The 15,834-nt window shown below is 35.5% G+C and overlaps 1 protein-coding gene across 5 annotated transcripts in view; it reads right to left on the reverse strand.

Annotated features, from left to right (window-relative positions):
• LOC123556421 (transcription initiation factor TFIID subunit 1-like) overlaps positions 1-15,834 on the reverse strand; it is a 75,666-nt gene that overhangs the window by 23,279 nt on the left and 36,553 nt on the right. For 4 of the 5 annotated variants that reach the window (XM_053542629.1, XM_053542628.1, XM_053542630.1 and 1 more), the window contains 14 exons: positions 13,859-14,000; positions 12,859-12,879; positions 12,229-12,359; positions 11,652-11,732; positions 10,518-10,640; positions 9,509-9,655; positions 8,698-8,897; positions 8,015-8,135; positions 7,033-7,152; positions 5,781-5,917; positions 5,126-5,185; positions 4,660-4,771; positions 3,657-3,865; positions 2,998-3,106 (listed from right to left, as the gene is read on the reverse strand). In XM_053542629.1, the coding sequence (XP_053398604.1) occupies positions 2,998-3,106; positions 3,657-3,865; positions 4,660-4,771; positions 5,126-5,185; positions 5,781-5,917; positions 7,033-7,152; positions 8,015-8,135; positions 8,698-8,897; positions 9,509-9,655; positions 10,518-10,640; positions 11,652-11,732; positions 12,229-12,359; positions 12,859-12,879; positions 13,859-14,000 (1,713 nt within the window). The remainder of the gene's footprint in view (positions 1-2,997; positions 3,107-3,656; positions 3,866-4,659; positions 4,772-5,125; positions 5,186-5,780; positions 5,918-7,032; positions 7,153-8,014; positions 8,136-8,697; positions 8,898-9,508; positions 9,656-10,517; positions 10,641-11,651; positions 11,733-12,228; positions 12,360-12,858; positions 12,880-13,858; positions 14,001-15,834) is intronic. The other variant, XM_053542632.1, reaches the window with a different exon arrangement.

Consider the following 15,834-nt stretch of genomic DNA (forward strand, 5'->3'; position numbering starts at 1 on the left):
GTGTTATATGATCTTAAAACATTTAACAGTATAACAATGAGATAAATAAAAGACAAAGAATGGTACATGTTCTTATTTTATGTCGAGTAATATGGAATAATATAAATTATTTCCTTAAAATAATTTCATTTATTCCTCGAGACTTAAATGTTTGTTAGTTGCTAAGGATTCGGGATTAATCGGCCTTTATTATTCAGTTGAACTGGTTCTCGTTTTGTTAATACAGTACTGATGTGCATGTTCAGCGAGCCCAGAACACAGCCAGTTGTTCGATATAAAAGCAAAAAGCCCGTGCAGATTTCTCACATTGCGTCTGAAAGGGCGAATAGACCGTTATTATACACTGACAGAATCTACAGTTCTTCTACATGTCGTTCAGTAAAGATAAACTTACCCTCCCGCCACACCCCTAAGGTTGCTAATGCAGTAGTTTTTATGGTTAACTTAGTTTTTTTGGTGAAAGACCTGACATTCTGGAGAAATTTGTGTCAGATTTGCTGCGTTTTGTATTATACTTTCAGGGTACAGATTTCTTATATGGCGTTTATTGAAGATGTCAGTGAGCTGTTAGTGCAACGTACACTGTGAAGTCTCCGATATCCCAATTATAATCATACTCAAAGAAGTTACGAATGAATGTTCTGTGATAGAAGCCAAGTCGAAGGAACTTCAAAGTACCGTAGATAGATAATTCCTGGAAATTAACTTTTGGATAGTTCCCGATTTATGGAATTCAGGTGTATTGTGTTGATAAATAACAGCATTCGTTAGAATGTTTTTAACTGGAGCTGTCTGCTTTTTTAGGATATCGGAAATTAAATTAATGTTTAAGACATTTTCTGTAAAAGAATATATAGGAAAGAAATTACATGAACTTGTGTATTACTTTAGCTTAGGTATTTTCATTTATATCTTAGCTTCTAGATAAAAGATAGGCTCACTGGCAGTTATTTATGTGTTTTGTAATTTTTATGAATCGGTAATTATACCTTAAATGTTAGGACTGTCGCTCAAATAATGTTGAATTGAGGGGATCAGGCGAGATATCGAGTTAATTAGATTGCTAAACAATAACCGGTTGGGTGTTTGTTTTGTGGCGATTTACACGGTAGACGCCGAACTAGAGATATATCTATGCGTTTGGTGTGATGAATTTTATTCCGAACAGTTCAGTGTAATTTGCGTTGTCGTCTGTCAGTTATGGACACGGTCCGCTCAGTTTGGTGAAGCTATGTTTGCCTTTATCGGGCCTATCACAAGGGCATTATTGTCTTAAACAGTGCACCAAAGGTTTTTCATTGCAAAAGATGCACCTTGCTATTTAAGGTTGGTTGACCTGAAGTTGCTTTGGGTCACTAGGATTTCGTCCTTATAGTACTGGCGAGTCCTAGATTGCATTGCGTTGCGTTGCGTTGCTTGCTTGTGAAGTGGTTGTAGTGCACCACTATAGGTTCTGGTGATGCCTAGGTTGCTTTGCTTTTTTGCGTAGTGAAGCTTCTATAGTGAATAATTACAGTATTGGCGAAACCTAGGTTGTGTCTGTAATGTATCACTATGGTACTGGTGAGGCCAAGTTGCATTCCGTTGTCCGTAGTGCTTCACTATAGTGTTGGTAATGCCTATGTTGCGTTGTTTCTTGCGATATGAAGTGTCTGTAATGCATCACAATGGTACTGGTGAGGCCCTGGTTGCATTCCGTTGTCTGTAATGCTTCACTATAATGTTGTGTGGTGCCTATGTTGCGTTGCTTCTTGCAAGGTGAAGTGTGTCTGGGGTGCATCAGTTGGTGTTTTGTGTGGTAGGCCCGGTCAGTCCGTATTTTGTTTTACTAGCTGAAGAATTGGGCTGTCTCATGAATATTTAACGCATGCCGTTTTCGTGGACAATAATGCCAATATTGTCGTTCTTGTTTTAGCACAGACAATATCAGACAGCTTTCTAGCACTGAGTGTTTGGTAGCAGCTCTTGACTTGCTTCGTGGCATCGTTTTGGTGCGGAGCCGTGGTGAGCTGAGGTCTGCTGTCATACATTCGGGTGTGGTCCGTGTGCTGGGTGCCGTCTGCGGTTTTTAGGGGTCATCGCATCGCGTGTTGTCTCATGCTTGCGCCTGGTCTCCTCTCGCTTGAAGATAGAGCGGCCAAAAACATGCCAACTTAACTTTTCAATGTTTTTCTCAGATCTATTGATGCATTTACCTTAGCAGATGTAGAATATATTAATTTAGAAATCAAGTATTTTAAGTCATTTGTTCGTCATAATGTGTTATATGATCTTAAAACATTTAACAGTATAACAATGAGATAAATAAAAGACAAAGAATGGTACATGTTCTTATCTTATGTCGAGTAATATGGAATAAATATAAATTATATTGTTGTGAATATTATGTGTAGGACTATGATACATTACAAAGTGTAAACCAGGAAAACTTTTCCCCGTCTTTGTTATCTATATAGGTTACTAGTATATTAACAGATTTTGACTAAACCACAGATAAATATGCTAAATATATGTAATGCAAGAAAATATGGCAGTACACATTGTTGATATATGGACAGCAATACTGTTAAAATATCCTTGATATAAGGGTGTTGCTAGTTAATATTTTAATTTACTTGGAAAATTATCTAGTTTCTATGGAGGTTTTAATTTACTTGAAAACTTGTCTAGTTGCTCTAGAGATTCTGATTTACTTGGAAACTTGTCTAGTTTCTATGGTGATTTTAATTTACTTGGAAACTTATCTAGTTGCTCCAGAGATTCTAATTTACTTGGAAACTTGTCTAGTCTCTATGGTGATTTTAATTTACTTGGAAACTTATCTAGTTTCTATAGAGATTTTAATTTACTTGGAAACTTGTCTAGTTTAGACAAAAATACAGGCTTTTTGTTGGGAGATAATTTTTTTGCAGAAGTTTTTTTATTAAAAAGTAGTACTATCAACTCTACAAATCTTGAACTTAAATTTTGAACATTAAAGGTAAGCAATGTTTCTACCTTCAAGTAATCACAGTGTATTGTTGTTCCTGCCTTTTTCCTTTTCTTGGATTCCATAGCTTGTTTTGGAAATTTCAATACTAGTGATTTTCTCTTTATCTGCTCAGCACTGAAGAGAAGATGGTATAGTAAGTATATACAGTAAATGTTTCAAAAATCTGAAAATACCAAAAATTCTGATACAAAGTATAAAGAATCACTGAATGTAACTACAGATATTCCTGACCCCAAAAGCTGTTTTGATAAGGGAAATGTCTATGTAAGTGTTCTGCATATTGTCTTCATATTTTAGATAAGTGATGCTAGTTTTATGAAAATCCTTGCAGCAGTTCAGGAGTCTTGAGGTCCTTTCAGCAGTTGAGTCTTGAGGTAGACACAAAATAAAGCTATATGACCTTTGACTGTATAAATGCAAGTGTTTCCTTGACATTAGAACCTGTGAAATTGGTCATGCATGTATCTTGCTGTATTACAAAGGCAAGCAATATGTGCATTTCTTTGAAAATCCATTTAAATGTTTCAGAGACAGACCTCTAGAAAGAAATGACAACAAGTCCAAATATATATGAATGGATGCCCATGACTCCAATTCAGCCCAAAATATACTTGTATTTGAGGGTACAATTTTCTCTCTTTTTACTGCTGTGATCAACACTTACTGTTCAATAAGACTTTTGCTGAGCTTGAGTTTAGTCCCTACAACATCAACCAGTCCATGATCCTGCAAAGTCTCTCCTTGTTTTTCTTCTTCCTCTTCTGTCATGGCAACCTGGACTGGTGCAGGTATACTCCCGACTGTCTTATTGTAGTTTGGACATTCTTTATTGGTTCTCATGTGACCAGTCTGCCCACATGCACCACACTTCATCTATAAAAGAAAACCTTGACTGTGCAAGTGTACAAGCTACAGTCTTGTTGTGTTAAGAATATTACTGGTAGATTCTGATATGCCTAGTATTTCTTTAGCATAACACAATGTAAGCCTATTAAAATGCATAAAAAAATAAAGAATGGCACAGAAACATCCATGTACATACTGTTTCATATGTATTTACACATCTATTAATATCACAACACTTGAATAATCATTCTTATTATATACCTATATAAAGTCTGTAAAAAAATCGGCTTGTATTTTACAATTAAATATGAACAGACAGACATAAATTCCGTATTGTACCTTTTAAATTCCGTATTGTACCTTCCGTATTGTATGCTGCCGGACTATTTTCATTAATATGCATGACCGGACACATTTCTATAAATAGCGCACATAAAAACTTCACAATAATCCATATAATATTAACATTGAAGATTTTGTTTAAGAACTATACAAGAATCAAAGTGGTAAATGTATATAATAAAAGGGTCATTATAACAGTAGCTAGATCTGGGACTTTGTATTCGGTTCTCGTGGATTTTGCAAGGTCGGATCACACTCGGCGCTTGTATGCCTCGTGAGATCCGATCTGGCAAAATCCACTCGAGCCGAATACTGCATCCCAGATCAAGCTACTGTTATAATAACCCTATTATACACTGGTAATCTTTAAGAGAAAGTATCAAATATTTCGACCCTCTTACCAATCAGAGAAACTATCAATGTACTGGTACACACTAGACTAAGTCATGCTCATCGGTGAGCAATGAAACATACTTTACCTTAGATTTCAACAACTGAACTTCTTTCTTTTTCTTCTTTTTAGCTGATGAATCAGGAGCAGCCTTATCTTTCTCCTCATTTCTTTTAATACGTCTTAACTGTTCTTGTAATCTATAGCAATGAAATTTTGTCAATCTTAGGTACATTTTTGACAGTCGTAGATTAATGTTATTTCATATCACACTATTTATAGGTTTTAGGTTTAAGCGTGTCATAACATGTATGATCCAAAACCTAAAATAAGACAGTCAGCCTAACAAGAATAGGCAAAAGACCATAGTACAATGGTCTAACTGTAGATAATATTCTGTTATTTAAGTATTTATTATAAGACTGCAAATAACATTGTTTAGTAATCTAATGAATAAAATATAATTTAATGACTGCTGAAACAAAACTGTTTCAATTTTGCTATTTTTGTAAGTAACTAAATTTAGGCAATTAGGATCTAGAGTTAAACATTACCTTCTTCTTTCTCTTCTCATTTCTTCCTTAGCAGCATCATCCATAGTGGCAAACTGTTTACTGAAATAATAAAACAGACATATATGTCTACTTAAACATTTATTACAAGACTCCAGCTCAATGTATTTACTATTAGAAATCTTAAACTCTATATGAAAAGCAAACGAATATAACAACTTTTTGCTTTAAAAAGCATGATAAATGGTTTTCAGTTCTAAAAGTGAAGTTAACCTCCACTGTGAGATTTTCTAGAAAGTGAACAATAACTTTCTGAACAACTTCTAGCAAAGTAATCTTTTCAATACATGACATAATTTATCAACAGGTAGCTCTATTTCAGGGTTCATCATTATGTTTTGTCCTGTATTCAGGCCATTAATTGAAACTCAGATTTTGCTGGCAAACATTTTGCTCATCAATCCAGTGAATTCAAAACTCCAATGTTTTTTCTCTGGCGGGCACCTTGGCAGAACGGCCAAATTTCTTTAAGTCAACTCGATTACTTCCTCAAATGAACAAATTCTAGCATGATTTCGAACCCTCAGTGAAGAAGTGCAAGTGAGTTGTGCACAGCAACCTTTTCCACTTGCCCATGATGGCTCCTCTGACCAACTGAAATTAATCCATCATTTATATGCCTAAAAATGTAACTTACATAAAATTTGGATCCTTTGTTTTCTGAATGCGGACATAGGCATCAATAACAGCTGGTTTAAGCACCCACTCTACCCTGGTGAACTCTCGACCATTATCATCCACAAACACTCGGGTAATCTTCAACTTCTTTCCTGTCTGTTTTAAAAGACAATAAACTGAATTATATGTACAACTTATTACTAGAGCTGTCACAGGAGTGATGAATTGCACTCCCACAATACGACCTTGTCACAGAAGTAAGCCAATGTCAAAAGCGAACCTTAAAATCAGTAGGTGTCATCTGCTGGTCATGATCAACTTCTCTATTAAGCTTCATGATCGTAGGCCCAAGTGTTCTCAAGTTATCATCTGGAAATGATTTAACTGTTCCGGGTCACTGTTACCTTGACCTTTGACCTAATGACCTCAAAATCAATAGGTGTCATCTGCTGGTCATGACCAACCTGCCTTTCAACTTTCATGATCCTAGGCCCAAGCATTCTCAAGTAATGTTAAGGATATGGTTTAACTGTTCTGGGTCACTGTGACCTGGACCTACTGACCTCAAAATCAATAGAGGTCCTCTGCTGGTCATAACCAACCTCACTATCAACTTTCTTGATTCTAGCCCCAACTGCTCTCAAGTTATCATCCGGAAACTGTTTATCTGTTCTGGGTCACTGTGACCTTGACCCCTGTCCTGCTGACCTCAAAGTCAAGCTTGACCTGTACTTTATGATGTTGAACATTGTACCAAAATTTATGATCCTAGGCCAAAGCATTCTCAAGTTATCATCTGGAAACCGTTTAACTGTTCCGGGTCATTGTGACCTTGACCGTTGACCTACTGACCTCAAAGTCAAACCTAACCTGTATTTAATAATGTGTATCAAAAATTATTTAAATCTGTTAAGCCTTTCATGAGTTTTGTCCTGAAACCATGAAAACCAACAGAACGACCAACCAAGCTCACTCCTATATACCCCTATAAATATTTGTTTTGTGGGGGTATAATAACTGCACACAAAGAAATCTTACCTATTAATGAAACTTTTATGTGCTGAATTGGTAATAACTTTTTCATATATTTCTTTTTATGTTATATTCTCAAAAGCTCGACAATAACTTAAGGGCTAAATACCTGAAGTCCATTTGTACAGTCATTTCTCATTTGTAAGTATATGATTTTTATGTAGAGAGGTCCAGTACGTCCTTTCCTGTCATTTAACAAAATAATCTTCTTCTAACTTGATAAGGTTAAGGACACTTACAACACTTGCCATAGGATCTTCCTCTTGTTTAACTGAGTCTTTCTTCTGTTTGTCATCTTTACCTTCCATCATCATCCTCTGTAACTCCCTTCTCTCTGCTTCCTCTCTCTCCATCTTTATCTACAATAATACACAATGCACTTCAAAAACATTTGTTTTCATATCTTCCTATTTCCATCCTTTTACTTGCTGCCATCTCAGTGATACCATTTGGTTTATATCTATTTGTTTCTGTCCTATATAAAAACATGACTCATTACAAACATATCCATTTTTCACTAACCAAGGTCCAGAGCAGCTTAATTAGGGAGACAATCTCACTGGAACTATACAGAATTTCAATTCTATCTCCGCATAGTGTGCAAACCTACTTTTTTGACCAATCAGAGCTAGTTATTTTTCAAAAAATGTGGCTTCTTATTCCTAAAGACCAATATGACTTTAGCAATAATTTTTGAAGAACGGCTCTACATGCTAAAAAGTGTTGACTGAATATGCATGCATACCAATGACAACCCCTTCATCGTATTTCAAAGAAAACCAACATTCTTTTGTTACTTCGAGGTGTCAGACAAAGGTAGATAGAGATTCCAATACAATCTGAAAACTTCAATTAAATGAACATGACTGATTCTGCAATTCTGATTTCACACTATGTCAGACAGAGTTTATGAAGAGAATTTTTCGAGAAAATGACATCTCGGTCGGTCACTCCCTATTGGTTTCTTTTTTACAAAGAATTCACTTCATAAACTCTATCTATAACAAGGAATTCAAAACAAACCACTATGTTTCAGCTACAGATTTTTATTTTGAGGCTAATGTGTTTGTGTCAGTCTTCCATAAACTGCTTCAAGTAATTTCAATTATAGCCAAACTTATGCACCAACAAGCTCCCATTGCAGAAAATACGACATCCTTTAAATTAACATACATGTGTAATTACACAGATGATAATTTTGTAGATTCAACTATATATTACCTGAGAGCTTGTTTTCTTGTTAGACAACATACTCTCCAAATTTTTCCCAATCTCCTCAAACTCTGAGTCCTCCGAACTGGAGGCTTCATCTGTAGACAGATGCTCTGTTGATGATAATATTCTGAAATATAAATATCTTTTCTTTAATTTTCTGTGACTCATAGATAGTGGACTTGCAGCTACAGATACTGACATTCATGAATTTCAAAGAAATGTAATTATATGTAGAAGTGTTTCCTGTTTAATACACTGGCTGGAACATAAATAATTCATGCACTGCCCTTGGCTCGAACTCATCGTCAGGTCCTGGCAAATTCCCTGTATAGTGTATATTGTTCACTTCTAGCTTGAACTACTGATAACTCAAACCAATTATTCCTGTTCTGTCAAGTTACAGCAAATGAAATTTTACTATAATACATATGAGCCGTGCCATGAGAAAACCAACATAGTGGGTGTGCGACCAGCATGGATCCAGACCAGCCTGCGCATCCGCGCAGTCTGGTCAGGCTCCATGCTGTTCGCTTTTAAAGCCTATTGGAATTGGAGAAACTGTTAGCGAACAGCATTGATCCTGACCAGACTGCGCGGATGCGCAGGCTGGTCTGGATCCATGCTGGTCGCAAACCCACTATGTTGATTTTCTCATGGCACGGCTCATATATCATTACGATGTGACTCACTTGTTCTGCAGATCAAACAATCTCTGACATTCCTCCTTATATCTCTCCTGGTGTTCTGCCACCGAGAACCTGTTACCTCGGGCAAACTTGTTCCAGCCGCCTCCCTCATGTCCAACTTCCTGCTGTGCTGCTGCCTTAGCCTGCTCTGTCGACATTGTTCTTACAACATCTATAACCTCCCATCTTGACAACTTTTTGATCTGAAAAAAATTTGAGGTAATAAATCAATTAGCTTTTTCCCTGTTTGTATTACAGTACGACATGCAAATCAAAGTCTGCTCACTAACAAAATGCCTTACTTCAATATAAACACATTTATAGGCTGAAAGCTGGCTTGATATATACATATTAAACAAATTCATGAAGACTGAAAACATCTTAAATAATTTTACTTGTAGAGTAGCAGCTACATCAATCCTCTATGATGTAATTTCATGCATGGCAAAATGACAAAGTATCAATAAAAGACCTTACACTTTATTTTCTAGGTATAACAAGCTTTATATTAAACAGATCTGAATCTCTCAAAAGAACACAGATTGAAATCTTGCAAGGCCTCATAAATAAATGAGATCTTGTTTATCAATGAAAATGTTTTCTTTGCACTTTGTTTTATAAGCATCTAGGCATTCCATCAATTCGTTAGTGTGATAAGATATTTCTTGAGAAAACTGCCAACAGTTTACTATTATTCTGTTTATTAATTTACTTTTTTTATTATTAGCAAAGAAGTTAGCATACCTACCAAAAATTGTGGAAAAAATCCATTTCAGATATTACTAGTTTTAAAACCACAACAAAATACACTTACCTCATGTTCTGGGACTCCAAATTTTCTGAGAAGATTTTTAGCATCCTTTAAGTAGAGTTTCCTGAGATCAGCATCTGTACCTGTCACAGTCTTCTTCTGTGGTGTGTTATCTTTACCCTCATCTCTTGGCTGTGGCTTGTTCGGTACCTTAAAGTGACAAACAGAGGTACAGTTCATTTAATTTTGCTTAGTTTAATAACTTCAGACAGCAGTTTTGAAAGAACTTGCAGATGAAAAAACACAAAACACCACTACTTCCTCAAAAGTCACTGACATCTTTACAACAGAGACTGAACTAAGTGTATCAAGACTCTAGATGCAGTATATGGCAACACTAGCACAGAGAAAATGTAATCCAAGGGATATCCTTACAGGGACACCAGTCATAAATAAAAGCTGTTGGAGGACAACAAGTCGAAAAAGGGGCATAATTTTGTAAAAAATGCAAAGAAGAGTTATGGAACCTGTGCATTGCATGTCAAATCAACACAGTGAACAAGTGTGTGAAGTTTCAATCTATTCCCATAAGTGAGTACTGAGATACCAGCTTACATACAAAAACTTAACCAAAACTTCGCTAAGTTGAGAAAGGGGCATAATTGTGAAAAAAGCAAAACAGAGTTATGAAACATGAGCAATGTAAGTCAGTTTATCACAGTGAATTAATAGGTGAAGTTTAAATCCATTCCCACAGGAGGTTACTGAGATATCGGCTTATATACAAAAACTTATTCAAATCTGGACAACGATGCGGACACCGACACACAGGTGACTTTTAATAGTCGAGCATAAAAGTTCTTGTCATTGATCAAGAATGTAGAAACTAATGTGGACTTAACTGATTAGATAAAGATACAATTTATGAAATCACCTTTTTTTACCAATATAAAAGATAGAACGCAGAAAAATAAGAATTTGAATGAACATACCATATTAGACATTCATAAGATGAAACAGCCGACAATTGTGCTGACTGTGTTTACTTAAAACATATTCATCAAACAAATACCTTGATATAAGAGAAACCTTCTCCAACCCCAGTGGGATCAGCTACACCATTCAGGTCCAGTAAACATTTTCCTTTCATTGCGGAGATATAAGCTCGGGTAGTGTTCCATGGAGCTGTCTTTACCTGGAATAACAGTGATTCCTCATGCATAAATTTGATATTGTATCTTCAAATATTAAATGCTTAACAAAAGTCAGTTCCGACCAGTTTCATTTAGTGTATCCAGTCTAAATGAACCAGGGCATCGGAAACTTGCCAGTTTGTTGGTTTTGGACCAATTTTTACATTTTCACACAGATTTATTTAATAAATGAAAAAACGGAATAAACTGTCCAATAAAAATGGAGAAAAAGTATAAAATTTGGTCTGAAATCTCAATACACAACCTGCCAAGCAGGAAATTGTTGATGGCACAAAAACTCAGATAATCAAGAAACATGTCAAACATTCCGACTGTCACTTTGGTAATCGGTATGTAATTAGTATGTGTCGCTACAGTGCTCTTGTGGCACATCTTCTAATGTTTGCAGGCAGCCGATTACAATGTCTTAAACACTTTTAACTGGGCCTGAATGCTTTTGACAGGGACCCATTTCTTTTGATTTCTATCATTAGCTCACTTTAAAAAAAAAAAATGATTTAATTACTTTGACCTGGGCCGCAACAGCCATTTTGTATGTTTTAAAGACTGATTAGAGAAATCTTTTGTATAAAACATTCTTTGTTAAAGCTTGGTAAATGGAATGCTTTAATGTGACGGTAAATCATTTTTAATGCATGACACACTAATGTTTTTACTTGTTCATGTTTTACAAATAAAGTATAAATGTATAATATGGTGAATGGGGTAATACCGATGTAGTAGGAGGTGATTTTATATCGGACCGATCGAGTTTTTAAAATTTCCAAAAATCTGTACTGTATGATAAATATTTCATTTTGCCTTCAAACATAGGTATAAACCATAAAGCACTAATATTTCTAAATTCTAAGTTTAAGTTATACATGATGTTACTTGAAAGCCTGCACTTCTCATGTGGTATCAAATGATCTTACAAAATCGAAATAGAAACTAATAAGGTGAAAACAAATATCGGTATCTTAAATGACTTTAACACAGATAAAACTGCAAACCTCATCTTCTATCTTGAGTTGTGTCTCTTCCTCATTATCCTCCTCTGGTGCAAGGAATGATTTCTCTCCATACCCTGCATCCTGGCAACATACAAATGGAAATTCCAATCAATCAAATGGAATAAAAAAAGAAAGATCCTAGATCTGGAATTTAAGCTGCCTGCATCAAAGATATTTTGTACATAATTTTGACCAAGTCCATGGCCATACCTCTGCTGTTGCTGTGTAAAATGGCAAACAAAACCCAACTTGTGCAACTTCACATGCTGAACAACATATATAAAATAGTTTCAAATGCATTTGACACTAATTTTGCCCAATAAACTGACAGATAAAAGAACATCTTAATGGCCTACCCCAACAAGACAAGGGGGAGGGGTATAACAGCAAACTTGTGTTATCATAGTGAAATTTGGTAAACATTATTTCTAGGTTTAAAATAGGGTACTTCATTTCAAAACTGCCAATTTTTGCAAATTCAACATACTGCATTATTGGAGGGAACAAGTAAATCAAAGAAACTGATCTTATAATCCACTCTGTCTAAAACATGTATGCCTGAATTAATGAGAGTTACCTTAAGTCTTTGTTCTGCAGCCAGCATACTGTAGTAACCACAGCACTGTTCTGGTGACACCATATTTCTCATCTCTTCCTCTGTCTTCAGTCGGAAATCTGGCTTCAACACCCACCAGTTAGAATCCATACCTATAAACCATTAACAAACAATGAAACATAAACATACGCTCTTCAGATGCACTGGTATAATTATATGAACTGTTAGAACAAATGTGAATAAATCTTTCCTTGCACATATATCATTAAATATGTAGACATTTTCTTTAACAGTAATATTCAAATAAAGACATCATAAGGAAAGTCCTTATTGATTAAATTAAATATGAACTTTTTGTGTATTCTGTGGAATCCCCATTTAATAATCTTACAACATGTTGCATGCATTTAAAGGAATAAAAGATTATTATTTCTAGATTTCTTCCTGCATAAATAAATAATTTTGGTGGTAGTTATAATGTACAAGTCTGAGACCCCATAGTAAAATGGTATGCAAAAGCAAAATACAAACAAAAACAAACCGTTTAAACATAAATACATGAAGCAACAAAAACATAAAACAAAAACAAAATTTAATAACTTTGTTTGAACAAATGTCTTAAGAAACTGTTTTTTGTAACATTTTACTTACCATATTTTCTAGAATAACTTTCTACACAGAGAAAATGGAAATGTGCTGTAATTTTCTACATTACTTGATAAATTTATTTATTTTGTTGGTTTTTCGCACTGACACAATCATAGGTCATATGTCAACTTTCCAGTTTTGATGGTGGAGGAAGACCCCAGGTGCCCCTCCGTGCATTATTTTATCACGAGCGGGCACCTGGGTAGAACCACCGACCTTCCGTAAGCCAGCTGGATGGCTTCTTCACATGAAGAATTCAATACCCCGAGTGAAGCTCAAACCCACATCGATGACGGGCAAGTGATTTGAAGTCAGCGACCTTAACCACTGGGCCACGGAGGCCCCTTACTTGATAAAATCACAATACTATAACCCTGATGCCCATCTACTGATTACAAAATATTTCCCAAATTCAGGCAGTCTTTAAGTGGCTTAAAACTTCTATCAGTGCAATGTGAAGCCAGTAGCAAATCTGTTTTAAGTATTAATCATTTCACTGTCCACATTTTTGTACTTTGAAATTTCATCCCAATTATTCAAAAACATTTATTTCAATTAGCTTGTTTGCATTATACATAAAAATTTACATTAATCCAAAATGTCCAGAAACAAGCAACATAAAAATTATTGTATCCTTTGAAAAAAATGTGTTGTCTCTGATGCCAGGACAGCTCATCATGATGTCAGGTACTACTAACCTTTAGCCTGCTGGCAGAAAGTGATTCTGCCTTTGTGACCAGTGCAGACCAAGATCAGCCTGCACATCCGTGCAGTCTGATCATGGTCTGCACTGTTTGCTATTCAGCTAGCAAATTTTCAGTAAACACCCCTTCAAATGATAAATGATACTGCCAAAATTGAATGATGGACCAGTCCATTATAGAAATTTAGCAGGCTAAAGGCTAACAATTCAACAGTATATTTGTGACTTTATCTGACCTTACTATACAAGGTATACAAGAAAGCTGGACAGAGGAGCACTAACAGGGTATTAGTTTCATACCAGTTCTTTTGAAATCTGCACACAGCTTTAGCCTTTTTCTGATACTGCTCTCAGAGTGGGAGGGGAATGCTTTCTTAATGTCGTCCATTTTGATTCTTCTAGGATTGTCTTTACTCTTCCAAAACAACCGGTATATGAACACCTGTTCAATATAAAAGCAAACATGAAAATACCTGTCAGAACCTAGATACAACATATTTTACAGAACTGGACCATTGAAGTCAATTTAATTTCAATTCAAAAAACAAGAAGCTGCGTTCAATAAATGCTTGATGCCCCCAATGGCATCCTTGTCGATACAAAGCAACCTAAGTCCAAAACGAGGTCAAGTTCAAGGTCAAGTTCAAACTTAGGTCAGGTGATGTCTGAAGATGAGGAATGGTCATAGGTTACATCTGCATTAGTATCAAGGCATTCTAGTAACGGGTATTGATGCTAGACGAAACAGTCCCATTTGGTTAACCTCGTATGGACGGAGGAACGAACGGACGAACGGACAGGACAATCACTATATGCCTCCCGCATCAGTAGATGCCGGGGGCATAACAAAAACCTGAGAGAAATTAAGTAGGCCTAAAAGTAAGTTCCGTCATTAAAAAGAAGAAGGAGCTGCGTTCAATAAAAGCTTGATGCCCCCGGAGGCATCCTTGTCGGTACAAAGCAACCTAAGTCGAAAACGAGGTCAAGGTCATGGTCATGGTCAAACTGAAGATGAGGAATGGTCACAGGTTACATCTGTATTAGTATCAATTCATTCTTGTAAGCGGTACTGATGCTAGACGAAACGGTCCCATTTGGTTAACCAAGAGATGGTCCATATAAAGCAACCTAAGTCCAAAATGAGGTCAAGGTCAAGGTCAAACTGAGGTTAGGTGATGTCCGAAGATGAGGAATGGTCACAGGTTACATCTGCATTAGTATCAAGTCATTCTAGTAAGGGATGTTGATGCTAGATGAAACGGTCTTTCATGCAAAATTTAACTCTTCTCGTAATAAATGTTTTCAAATCAAATGAAAACTAGAACTGTCACAGGAGTGACTCATACCCCCACCATACGGTCTTGTCACAGAAGAATGGCAACCATAGGAAATCTTAAAAATACTTAGTCTTTGGAGTACTTCATCCTGGGCTTCCACATGTAAGTAAAACTAGTATAATACTAGTATAGTAATACTAGTAAATATATTAAATCTCTAAAATTAGAGATACACTAAAAGTGAATACAAAAAAAAGTCTTATCAACCCATGTTACTACAGAAAAATGTATTTACTTTTTACATAGGACTTATAATAAAAAAGTTAGAAAAATACCTAAAATATTGAAAATCTAAAAATAGGATTTCTAAAAATAGACTAATTCCTGGAATTTAAGGTGAAGAAACTCCATACAAAAGTTAAAAAAAGGTCACTTCCCTTTGGCTCTAAGCCAATCAGAATGAGATATAGTGAATATACATCAAAATTAACCTTAAATTCTAGGTAAAAGGGGACACAATTCAAGAAAAATTAGTGTCAGAGTTATGCACCTTGTGTCACATGATGTGGGTGATGAGGTGGAACATCTATTTTAAGTCTGAATCAAATCCATTCAGTAGTAACTGAGAAATAGTGAAAATACATAAAAATTAACCTTAAATTCTAAGTAAAAAGGGGCATAATTCATGAAAAATTGGTGTCAGAGTTATGCACCTTGTGTCACATGATGTGGGTGATAAGGTGGAACATCTATTTTAAGTTTGAATCAAATCCATTTTGTAATAACTGAGATATAGTGAAAATACATCAAAATCAACCTTAAATTTAAAGTAAAAGGGGACATAATTCATAAAAAATTTATGTCAGAGTTAAGCACCTTATGTCACATGATGTAGGTGGTGTGGTGGAACAACTATTTTAAGTTTGAATCAAATCCATTTAGTAATAACTGAGATATAGTGAAAATACAACAAAATTAACATTAAATTCTAAGTAAAAG

Source organism: Mercenaria mercenaria, chromosome 5 (genome assembly GCF_021730395.1).
Source record: "Mercenaria mercenaria strain notata chromosome 5, MADL_Memer_1, whole genome shotgun sequence".
Lineage (NCBI taxonomy): Eukaryota > Metazoa > Mollusca > Bivalvia > Venerida > Veneridae > Mercenaria > Mercenaria mercenaria.